Source organism: Malus domestica, chromosome 09 (genome assembly GCF_042453785.1).
Source record: "Malus domestica chromosome 09, GDT2T_hap1".
Taxonomy (NCBI): Eukaryota; Viridiplantae; Streptophyta; class Magnoliopsida; order Rosales; family Rosaceae; genus Malus; species Malus domestica.
In genome coordinates this window covers 25,850,013-25,862,089 of record NC_091669.1, presented here as the reverse complement: position 1 = coordinate 25,862,089, position 12,077 = coordinate 25,850,013, and the positions used below count along the sequence as shown (strand labels likewise).

At 42.1% G+C, this 12,077-nt stretch overlaps 1 protein-coding gene across 1 annotated transcript; it reads left to right on the top strand.

Annotated features, from left to right (window-relative positions):
- The first annotated feature begins 7,610 nt into the window (after nucleotides 1-7,610).
- LOC114827148 (uncharacterized) lies at nucleotides 7,611-11,476 on the top strand. The gene is made up of 6 exons (XM_070804478.1): nucleotides 7,611-8,085; nucleotides 8,272-8,664; nucleotides 9,262-9,362; nucleotides 9,816-10,033; nucleotides 10,690-10,847; nucleotides 10,995-11,476. The coding sequence occupies exons 1-6, from the start codon at nucleotides 7,611-7,613 to the stop codon at nucleotides 11,474-11,476; spliced, it is 1,827 nt and encodes a 608-aa protein (XP_070660579.1).
- The last annotated feature ends 601 nt before the right edge of the window (nucleotides 11,477-12,077 follow it).

Genomic DNA, 12,077 nt, shown 5'->3' with positions numbered 1-12,077 from the left:
AGCTTAGAGATAAAGGAGGCCATGGTGATTGGTTGAAGGTATGACAAGAAAAGGACTTTCTGGGTTAAAGATTGAAGAACGAAGACCTGAAAGAAGAAATGCACTGGAAAATGATGGCGAGAAATTTCAGAAAGTTTAAAAGCGTGAAGTACAAATTGAAGGAAATATTGTGAAAAACATGTTCATTTGAGCAACATCTATAGCATGCAATTAACAATTAAAAGGCGGAATCATGCTTGCATGCACTCAAAACAAAACATTAACCATGAAATTCAAAGCCTAGTAGATTGGTGAACCTTAACTCAACTTAAAACAACATTTGTTAGTTGAGAAATTATACCTTTGTAGATTCCTCTTTGCATAAGCAAAGGCTAATCACCCAAAGAGAGGGCCTTCATTCCTTTCATCTTAGATCTATGGATTTGGATGGATGAAATGGTTCTCCAAGTTCCCAAAATTGAGAACCTCTAAGTCTCTTCACCAAGGTTAGATTGGAGAAGAAATGAGTGACCTTGGAGTAGTAGGATTGCTAGCTAAATCCTCCAAGGAGGCCGGCCACTTTAGACAGAAATGAGAGCTTATGTTCTCATCCTTTCCCCAAAAGAAAACCCTAAATGAAATTTGGCTATAAAGTCATATTTATACCTTTATTCATTGGAGTGGCAAACTTGTAATTAAGTTCAAAACCCACTCCTTTAACAAAATGGCCGGCCATAGGGTTTCATTGGGCTTTTAAGGCCTTTGTGAATTATTTGTCATTAAGTTGTCATACAATTAAGTCAATGGGCTTGACGTTCGAAGCCCATTAGGCCTTGAGGCCCAAAACTATCCCGAGGTCTTTAACGAACTTATTCGTTTGATTAATTAACATATTAATTAATCCTTGCCATAAATAATTAAACCATTTAATTATTCTTACTCATCTCCATTGTTTCTTCAATCTCCACCTTACACGGTGTACGATCCATTAGGTTCCTTTTAGCGAGGCAGTAGGCGATTAAAACCATTTCAAATCGATTGTGAATTGAAACTTACTTTCAATTCTCCCTTTAGTGATTATACACGTTTAGGGCTTCCACAAACCATGAGTGACACCTAGCAGTATATCATGGTTACCCAAGCTAATCAGAAGAGGTGGAGAACCTATTCAGTTTAGAATTACAAATGCAATACGGTCTTTCTCTAATACAGTACTCTTGACCACATTGTTTGGTTTGATAGTTTATTCATGTCTACTATCCAATGTGATTCGTGTGCTTACATGATTACCTTGAATGTGATTTGGAACGACTTCCTAAATCTCATTCATACTCTGGCCAGAGATTCTTAATCATATCATAGAGTATTCTCCCCCAAACGGTTTGAAGGTTAGAGATCCCTTGTTGCGCATTCACTTGCTTCCATGGCTAAGTGGCTTAACCCCGACGATGTCGTGGACACCCGCGGATGGGGTGACTTTAACATAATCAAAGATCAAGTACCTAACCACAAGACCACTGTGATGCCTCAGGTCAAATGACTACTTTGCATTATCCCAACCATGAGTTCTCATGTGACATGAGTATGAGAACTCTTCGTTGATCGTGTTCAGTGAACTCATTCGCTATTGAGCACCTACATGCTTGTCTTGATGTCACACACAACAATGACTCGAGACTAGTCACTCTCCCTGAGAGAAGACACAGCACGTACTGATCTTAACGGACTGTCAATGCCCAATTGGCAATCCTATGATCAGGAACGTTTAGGATGTGTCTACGAAATTCTTTAGATCGCATTCTCCCAATCACATATTCCTTGGACTTATCGTTTAAACGTATAACATTTATATGAGACGGCTCAAACAATAATCTTTGCCCTTGATATTAAACTAGATTAGTTTAACATGTGAAATGTCTGTAAAGTATCATCATATGATTGGTTTTAGGGCACATTTCCAACACAAATGAGAGAATTTCGGTATTTATAGAATTGTGGAAGGAAGGGCAATCGTTCGAAATTCAAAATAAAGGGTAAAATCGACCAAAGAAATCGCTAATCATTATGGACATTCAGGAAATGCAGTTGAGAAGACCGGGGGTCTCAGGTTTTGGGGGCGCACGATTGCATGTAGCGGCGAGATTTAGGGCGAAAGACGTTTTGGCATCTGCACGATGACGAAAGGCTCGCAGATTGAGGTAGCATGGTCATGTTCAGCAATAATGTCATGATGACACGACGGTTCAGGGAGCTGCATGCCTTAGACGTCATTATTAAGGATTGTCCATGTTAAAGGATGCCACGTGGTGTTTTGGTCAGCAGAATCAAGATCGTTCAATCGTGCTCAATAAATGCGCCTTGGAAATGGAGTACTTGGGTTCTGAGTGTTAAATTCGCTTCTTCAAGGCCAAAACTCGACCAAAGAATTCAGGCCGAGGACCTCAGAAGCGAGGGGGCAATGTTTGGGCCCAAAATATTAGTTTGGGCCGAGTATAGAATTATTCTCGGCTCAGAAAGCCTTACGACAGGATTCGGTTCTCAGGGATCAGTTAGTTCTGGACCGGTTAGGTCGTGGGCTTCCCAAATCCGGGTCGATTATACCATACCGCAAGACGAGTCAAATCCTGATGCAATAAGGAGTCTCGGCAAGATCAATAACCCGGAAACGAATACGGCTCGATAAAGGACTAGGTTCACAATTATAGTGAAAATAGGACTGGTCGAGTTGGTGTTTGATCAGGAGAAGAAGACCTAGTCTGAGTAGGGTTTTAATTCGGCTTTAGAGGTATCTAATGCTATAAATAGAGGAGGTTGTGCATCATTCAACCCCCCTCAAATTCAACACACAACTGCCATGCGCAAACTCTCTCAACAACTTTACGATTTTTTTTATTTTCTCTTTTCGCTGACACATCTTCTGTTGGCATCAACAGCACTGTGAAAGCAACCGGTGACATCTTAAGTCGACATAGATAGCTCTGTCATCGTAGAATCAGCCGGTCTCGCAGTATCTTCAGTTGGCATCAACAGCACTGCGGCGAGGACGGTTGGTTACCTATCCAAGTCTCGGTCGAGAAGGATTTCCGGATCCTTATTGATTGGGGTCATCTTATTAGCCTTCTCGGCGAAGTGAGGTGTTACAATTTATTGAGCTCGGCGCATTGTACGCCGAGTTATTTTATGATTGGATACTCCCAAGTGGGATTTAGAGTTCGGCATTCAGACGGCCGAACCACGTTCACTATTAAGACTTATATTCGCTTTGAGTATTTGTGCCATTACACTTTGGTGTCGATTCGGCGAGAGTTTACTCTGACGAATAACATCACTATGACCGAATCCGATGACGGCGATTCGTGAACTTCGTAAGAATAGTAACCTTGTCTTCAGGTTCGAGAGCCCAAGAGGCCGAGACGTGTTCCTTTCTCGGTCGCAATTGCAAGACGCAGAAGTCAGCCGCGCACCTAACGCAACATCAACAAATTTACTCCTTGGCCGAGCTCGACCGACGAGTTGGCACGCCCCGCATTCACCGAAGGAAGTAGTTAGCTTATAGATTACTCGGTCTGCGCGCCACGTAGGCTTGGTGGTTTCTAGGGTCAACAAATACCCAAAAAGAAATGAACAAAACCGAGAGCTCCATGAGCTTATAATACCCACCAACGGCGGACATAGAAGTGACAGGGGAGCTAGGAAGTGAGTCGTTTTCATCAAGAATGTGAAAGAGATAAGGCAGCAGTCGGAGTTCTAGAGAGAGAAACTGGTTTGAAGGAGAAGTATGAAATTTTGGAGAGAGATTGAATTTTAGAGAGAGAACTCGAGAAACCTACACAGAAGGAAACGGAATGATTTACTGGAATCTTTGAGAGAGAGGTCGAGAAATTTGAGAAAGAACACGCTTCCACCATCAGCAACTCGTCCATCACTGACAAAAACAGGGGTAAAAACGGATAATAAACTGTGATCACAGAAACAAAGAAGGGGCAAAAAGGGAAGAACACTGACGAATGAACAGTAAAAAGGACACAAAGGGAATTAACCACAAAGTTAGGCGTTTAGTATATACAAGTATAAAGTAGATACTTTTGTAATAATAAAGCACTTATTTGCTATAATTATGGTGGTAATTAAATTTATCAATATAATTAGGATGTTGTGGTACAATTATAAATATTTTCAAAATAATAAGTATTTATTTGTTTACATAGCAATTTATTTCAAATTTGAATTTTATTTAGATATTTAAAACTAGATGAGTTTTTATCAAGGAAATAAGTGTTGTATGGGTTTATATCTAAAAAAACCCTTAAAAAACTCACCAATAAATGGAGGTGGACCTTGGAGGTAACATGTCACAGCCCGTCCCGAGATTTATATATCGGGAGCGTGAAATGACGATACTACCCTTGACGTTACTAAGGTATGTGTGTGATATGTTTTGAATTTTTCATGGTTCCTAAGCTTTTGGAGAAAATAATTTAAGTTGGATTTATTTGGAATGTATTTTTGTGTGGTTAGGGATTAAAATTAGTGTGTATGTTTGGTTGGACCACACACAGTCAACACTCCCTGCTCTCTTCCTCGTACCTTCCCTCTCTCTCCTCCCTCACGACCCTCTCTCACTCTCTCTCCCCCATAAATGTACGGCAACAACTAAAACCCTCCAAAACTTCGGGGATCGAAGCAAATAAGGTATGAATCTTCACCCTCTTGATGTTCTGAGTTGATTGCTACTAGTTTTAGGAAGTGAAACCTTCGGGATCGTCGGGAAACCCTAACCCCGAAATTGTGCACTGTTCATGCACACGTAAAATCTTACGTTTCAGGGAATTTCAAGCTCACAGTGAGCTTAAGGACATCCTCGCGAGCCTCGGAGTGCTTCGTTGGTGATAATTAGACGTCGGAGGACCGAGAACGAAGTCCTCAAAGTTTCCCAAACTATCGTGCTTCCCCAGGTAAAATATAGTGAATTTTAGACCCTAAAACTAGTCCATCATGATTCTTCATGGTTGGGGCTTCAGTTTGATATAAAATTCGAAGAAAATGGATGAGAAGCGAAGGAGAACAAGAAGTTACAAGTTTGGCCAGAAACCGGCCGTCGGAAAAACCAGTCCAGCGACTGGCTGGGGAAGATGACGCACGTGGGGGCGCGTGTGTCTGTGCGTTCCCTGGCGCGTGGGGGTGCGTGCGACACCAAAAAATTAATCTAAAAATTTCTCGACGTCCGTGACGTCGAGAAGGTCGATGTGGTATATTCATATACCCAATTTGAGCATCGTTTGAGAAGTTATTTCGAATTGTTGGTTATGTGTTTAAATTAACGTTTTTATAGTTGTTTCGCATATAGGTGACACTTATCCCGAGGACGAGCGCATCCAGGGACGTCACGGGGGTTACGACCCATCGACTTATCAGTGAGTGGGCAGTTTTGTTTTCGTATTACCTATATACAACTGTTTTTCCCAGAAAATGCGTTTATATGAAAATTATGATTTAAATTTCCATGCATGCAAATGTTAAGATATTTAGTTTGATAATGGATGCGTATATATGTTAATTGACGCGGTGGACGCACAGGTGAGTTTTTATATTATTCAGATGAGTTATTTTATGAGAACTGCATTGAAAGCTCATAACCTGCACCCTAGGTGTTAGTGCTTATATTATTATTCACCACACCGCACGCTCGTCTTGGATCCAAGTAGGTGGATGTCGTACAGACCATGTGAGGGTTCCGACATGCTAGTCGTATAGATCACTAGACGTGATTCCGACTAGTGGGTGACCTTAGTTATGCGCGCTGATGATTGATGAGAGAAGCACTAGAGCGTATTTATAAACCTTTCATCGTACAGACTACTATACGTAGTTCCGAGAGATGTGCAGTGTAGTGCCGTACAGGTCATAGTTGGTGACTCCGGCAGGGCCGTATAGGTCACTGTGGTGACTCTGGCTGAGTGGGATGTTGAGCTTTAGAATCAGCCATACAGGACCATTGTAGGGTCTCCGGTTGATTTATTATTTCACCTGATTGATATTGATGCATTTCTGATTATATTTGGCATGGCGTGGCATATTATTTCTGATATGTTATGTTGATGGATATGAGCTGAGTTTTGATGATATGTGTATATATATGTTTATATATTATTTTTCTGGGGAAGTATACAGGTTTTACGGTGAGGGGTTAGAAATGTTTTAAATGAAATGCTTTGGAAAATCTTTGATTTTACTGACCCACTCATCTTTGTTTTGCGCCCCTCCAGGTTCTAGTTAGCGGTTGGTGACTCTCGAGGTCTTTTTCCGGCATTCTGACAGACGCTCTACATGTAGGACTCACCTGCGGGTGATGTACTTTTATTTTGGTCCTACTTGATGCACTTAAACATATGCTCTGAATTTATGTGTTTACCTTATAACTCATCCTTTTATTCTAGTAGGTGGTTCTACTAGAGATTGGTTTGAATTCCTTCATTTTCTGTTATATCTTGCTTCCGTGTCGCACTTTTGGTTACGTCACGCTCACGTGACGGCCAGCACGCCTTGATCCTCTGGGTCGGGGTGTGTCAATTTGGTATCAGAGCCTAGGTTACAGTCCTGTATAATTGTTAATGCTTTAATGATCTTTTGATGTTTTCTGTCAGAATTATGCCACCTCGTAGAGAGCGTAGGGAGTCCCGCAGTACTCCTGACCCTAATTTCCCGAATATCATTCAGTTGGGGGAAGCAATGGCTCATGCTTTTCAGAATGTAATTCGTCCTCCTCCCCCACCTCAGAGGACACCCCTAGAGACCATGTACAATTTGAAACTGGATCGTTTTATGGGTAATGAAGGTCACGAGGGGGCAGAGAAATGGCTAGATCATATTGAAAAGACATTTCAGGTGATGAAAAGTCAGGGGAACTTTCCGGCTGATAGGTGGGTTGAGACCACTACCTGGTTTTTAGGTCGAGAGCCGGCAGGTTGGTGGAGGAATCAGACGCAGTTTATGTCCCCAGCTATGGCATCTGATTGGGAAGTATTTAAAGATAATTTCAAGAAAAGATTTGTCCCCCCCCAGAGTATATTGATCGCAAGAAACAGGAATTTACTCGATTGAAACAGAAGAATATGACAGCTCATGAATACTACAGAAAGTTTACTGATTTGTCTCGTTATGACCCTGATACAGCTGGTAATCAGGGAGAGATGCTTCGACGTTTCAAGTTGAGATCTAAGAAAAAGTGGCGAACTTTTGCCAGTGCACTTCCCTGCGCCGATTATCATGAGTTTTTCGAGATTTTGGTTAGGATGGAGGACTCCGATAATCTTCCCAGTGAGAGTGAGGATGACGAGGACAAGAATGATGGTTAGAAGAAGGATGATAAAGGTAAGGGTATCTCTATTCCGGGACCTCGCAAGACGCAGAATTTTAAGAAGAGTGGGGCAAGTTCGAGTTCTTCTAGTGGTGGATATAGTATTACTGGCCCGAGGAGAGGTGGTGGTAGATTTTCTGGTGGGCCTAGATTTCAGAGGTAGAGGGATTCTGGTGGTGCTGGTGGTTCTGGAGCTCCGTGGTGCCGCCGTTGTAATTTTCGTCATCATGGTGAGTGTAGGAGAGGTAGTGGTGCTTGTTTTACTTGTGGGCAAATGGGACATCGGGCTTCTCAGTGTCCCCAGGGTCAGCAAAGATCGCAACAGACCACTATGCCACCTCCAGCGTCGATTCAGCAGAGCTTTAGACCGGGCAGTTATGGCCAGTCGAGTCGTGGTGGTGCCTACCACTACCAGGGGGATGCTGCTCCGTATGCTTCCGGACCTTATCAGTATCCCCAGGAGCCTTATTCTCAGACAGGGTATTCTCAGGACTTTGGGGGTTATTCTTCTTATTCATCCATGCCAGTTGGTAGATCTCAGTGGCATCATGAAGGTCAGCCCCGTCAGGGGGAAGTTGCTACTGGTGGTGCAGGATCATCTAGGCAGCCTAGTCAGTCAGGCCAGGGACGTGCTCCCCAGGGGCGAGGTAATCAAGGCAGTAGAGGTCGTGGTGGACGACAGCAAGCTCAGGGGCGTGTTAATCACATCTCACTGCAAGAGGCTCATAATCATCCGGACTTGATCATGGGTACGTTAAATGTTCTTGGTCATTTTGCTAAGGTTTTGATTGATTGTGGTGCTACGCATTCGGTGATTTCTCATACGTTTGCTCAAATGACTCAACCTCACCCTTCACCTCTAGGATTTGATTTAGAGTTTGCCATGCCTAGAGAAGATAAATGTTATGTTGATAGTATGTATCTTGGGTGTCCAGTGATGGTAGAAGGCATAGTTATGCCAGCTGATCTTATCCTGTTAGATATTGTGGATTTTGATGTGATTCTAGGGGCTGATTGGTTGCATTATAATCGTGCCCATATTGATTGTTATGGTAAATCAGTTACTTTTTATCGTCATGGACTACCCGAGGTTACTTTTGTGGGCGAAAGAAGTGGGGTGAAGCATGGCGTTATTTCTGCCATAAGAGCAAGGAAATTATTATCAAATGGTTGCCAAGGATATTTAGCACATGTGGTGTTAAATGATGTTGTTCCTAGCAGTATTGAGGAGGTTGGTGTGGTCAGACACTATCTTGATGTATTTCCTGATGATTTGTCGGGGCTGCCGCCAGACAGAGAGGTGGAATTCTCTATTGATTTGCTTCCAGGTACTGACCCTATATCTCTAACTCCTTATAGAATGGCTCCTGCTGAGCTGAGAGAATTGAAAATTCAGTTGCAAGAATTACTTGATAAGGGTTTCATTCAGCCTAGTTCGTCACCTTGGGGAGCTCCAGTATTATTTGTGAGGAAGAAAGATGGAACTCTGAGATTATGCATTGACTATAGGCAATTGAACCGGGTAACGATTAAAAACCGTTATCCATTGCCTCGCATCGACGATCTGTTTGATCAGCTGAAAGGTGCGTGTGTATTTTCTAAGATTGATTTGAGATCCGGTTATTATCAGTTGAAGATTAAAAAGGAAGATGTACCTAAGACAGCTTTCTGAACCCGTTACGGACATTATGAATATCTGTTTATGCCATTTGGGTTAACTAATGCACCTGCAGCTTTCATGAGGTTGATGAATGAGGTATTCCAGCAATATCTTGATAAATTTGTTATTGTTTTTATTGATGATATTCTGGTATACTCTAAATCTAAAGCAGATCATATCCGACATCTTAACTTGGTGTTAAAGAAATTGAGGGAGCATCAGTTGTATGCTAAGTTCAGTAAATGTCAGTTTTGGTTGATTGAAGTGGCATTTTTGGGGCATGTTGTATCGGCTCAAGGAATCCAAGTTGATCCTCAAAAGATAGCAGCGGTGGAGAATTGGGAGCAACCTCAAACCGTCACTGAGGTACGAAGTTTTGTTAGTTTACCAGGTTATTACCGACGGTTTGTTCAGGATTTTTCTATGATTGCTTTGCCATTAACGAAGTTGACCAGGAAGGATGTTAAATTTGAGTGGGATGAAAATTATGAACGGAGTTTCCAGCAATTGAAATATTGCCTCACTCATGCTCCAGTATTGGTACTTCCTGACGATAGCGGTAATTTTGAGATTTACAGTGATGCTTCCTTGAATGGTTTGGGATGTGTTTTGATGCAACATAATAGAGTGATTGCTTATGCTTCTCGACAGTTGAAAAATCATGAAAGGAATTATCCTACTCACGATCTTGAGTTATCAGCCATTGTCTTTGCTTTGAAGATTTGGAGGCATTATTTATATGGTGAGAAGTGTAAGATCTTCACTGATCATAAGAGTCTTCAGTATCTATTTACTCAGCATGATCTTAATCTTCGTCAGCGAAGGTGGATGGAATTGTTAAGTGATTATGACTGTACTATCGAGTATCATCCGGGTCGTGCTAATGTGGTAGCTGATGCACTGAGTAGGAAACCTCAAGGTAGACTCAATGCCTTATATGCTAGCCGTGTTCCTCTTCTTGCTGAACTGAGGGCAACTGGAGTAAAGTTGGAGTTGGAAGATCGAAGTGGAGCCTTTCTTGCTAGTTTTCAAGTCAGGCCAGTTTGGTTGATCGTATACTCGAAGCTCAGATGGTGGATGAGGAAATTCAAGAAATGGTTCAGTTAAGAAGTGAAGGGAAAAAGAAAGACCTCAGGATTCGGGAATCAGATGGTATGCTTATGTAGGAAAATAGAATGTATGTTCCGAATAATGAGGAATTAAAGAAGGAAATATTGGATGAAGCGCATTGTTCAGCTTATGCGATGCACCCGGGAGGCACTAAGATGTATCATACCATTCGACCATTTTATTATTGGCCGAGTATGAAAAGGGAAATTGCTGAGTATGTGAGTAGATGTATTATTTGCCAGCAAGTTAAAGCAGAAAGAAAGAAACCTTTTGGGCGAATGCAGCCACTTCCCGTTCCCTAGTGGAAATGGGAAAATATAACCATGGACTTCGTGTATAAACTTCCTCGTACACAAAACGGATTTGATGGTATTTGGGTGATTGTGGATCGACTTACCAAGTCAGCGCATTTCATTCCAGTGAGGGAGAAGTATCCTCTGAATAAATTGGCTAGGTTGTTCATTACGAAGATTGTGAAGTATCATGGAGTTCCAGTGAATATTATTTATGATCGAGACTCAAGATTTACTTCTAAATTTTGGGTAGCTTTTCAAGAATCTCTTGGTACGCAATTGCTTTACAGCACTGCTTATCATCCTCAAACTGATGGGCAATCAGAGAGGACGATTCAGACGTTGAAGGATATGTTGAGATCTTCAGTGTTACAATTCGGTGATTCCTGGCATGATCGGCTGGACTTGATGGAATTTGCCTACAATAATAGTTTTCACTCGAGCATTGGTATGTCACCATTTGAGGCACTTTATGGTAGGGCGTGTCGTACGCCATTGTGTTGGTCTGAGGTTGGTGAAAGAGTGTTAGAAGGCCCAGAGATTGTGGATAAGACTACTCAAAATATCCAGGTGATTAAGTCTAATCTGAAAGCAGCCCAGGATCGACAGAAGAGTTTAGCAAATCGACATGCCACTGATCGAGTGTATAATGTGGGCGATTGGGTATTTTTGAAATTGTCACCTTGGAGAGGTGTGGTACGATTTGGAAAAAGAGGGAAGCTAAGTCCGAGATACATTGGACCTTATGTGATCACTGAAAGAGTTGGTGAGGTTGCCTACCGGTTGGAGTTGCCTCCGGAGTTATCTAAGGTCCATAATGTGTTCCACGTCTCTATGCTTCGACATTATATTTGTGATCCTTCTCATGTGATCCCTCTTCAACCGCTAGAGATTAATCCGGATTTGACATATGATAAGGAACCAGTCACCATCTTGGATTGGAAAGATAAGGTTCTAAGGAACAAGACGGTGAGTTTGGTGAAGGTGTTGTGGAGGAACCATTCCGTAGAAGAAGCTACCTGGGAGACAGAAGATCGTATGAGAGAGATGTACCCAAGATTATTCTATGGGTATTAAGTGGTTTAATTGGTTATGGGAATTTCGGGGACGAAATTCTATAAGGAGGGGAGATTGTCACAGCCCGTCCCGAGATTTATATATCGGGAGCGTGAAATGACGATACTACCCTTGACGTTACTAAGGTATGTGTGTGATATGTTTTGAATTTTTCATGGTTCCTAAGCTTTTGGAGAAAATAATTTAAGTTGGATTTATTTGGAATGTATTTTTGTGTGGTTAGGGATTAAAATTAGTGTGTATGTTTGGTTGGACCACACACAGTCAACACTCCCTGCTCTCTTCCCCGTACCTTCCCTCTCTCTCCTCCCTCACGACCCTCTCTCACTCTCTCTCCCCCATAAACGTACGGCAACAACTAAAACCCTCCAAAACTTCGTGGATCGAAACAAATAAGGTATGAATCTTCACCCTCTTGATGTTCTGAGTTGATTGCTACTAGTTTTAGGAAGTGAAACCTTCGGGATCGTCGGGAAACCCTAACCCCGAAATTGTGCACTGTTCATGCACACGTAAAATCTTACGTTTCAGGGAATTTCAAGCTCACAGTGAGCTTAAGGACATCCTCGCGAGCCTCGGAGTGCTTCGTTGGTGATAATTG

Bases quoted from the DNA above. Each gene is read 5' to 3' on its own strand.
- LOC114827148 (XM_070804478.1), top strand. From the start codon at position 7,611: ATGGGACATCGGGCTTCTCAGTGTCCCCAGGGTCAGCAAAGATCGCAA. The intron at 8,665-9,261 runs GTACTGACCCTA...GGTTGATTGAAG, and splicing joins CTCTATTGATTTGCTTCCAG to TGGCATTTTTGGGGCATGTT. The intron at 10,034-10,689 runs GCCAGTTTGGTT...ATTGCTTTACAG, and splicing joins CTTGCTAGTTTTCAAGTCAG to CACTGCTTATCATCCTCAAA.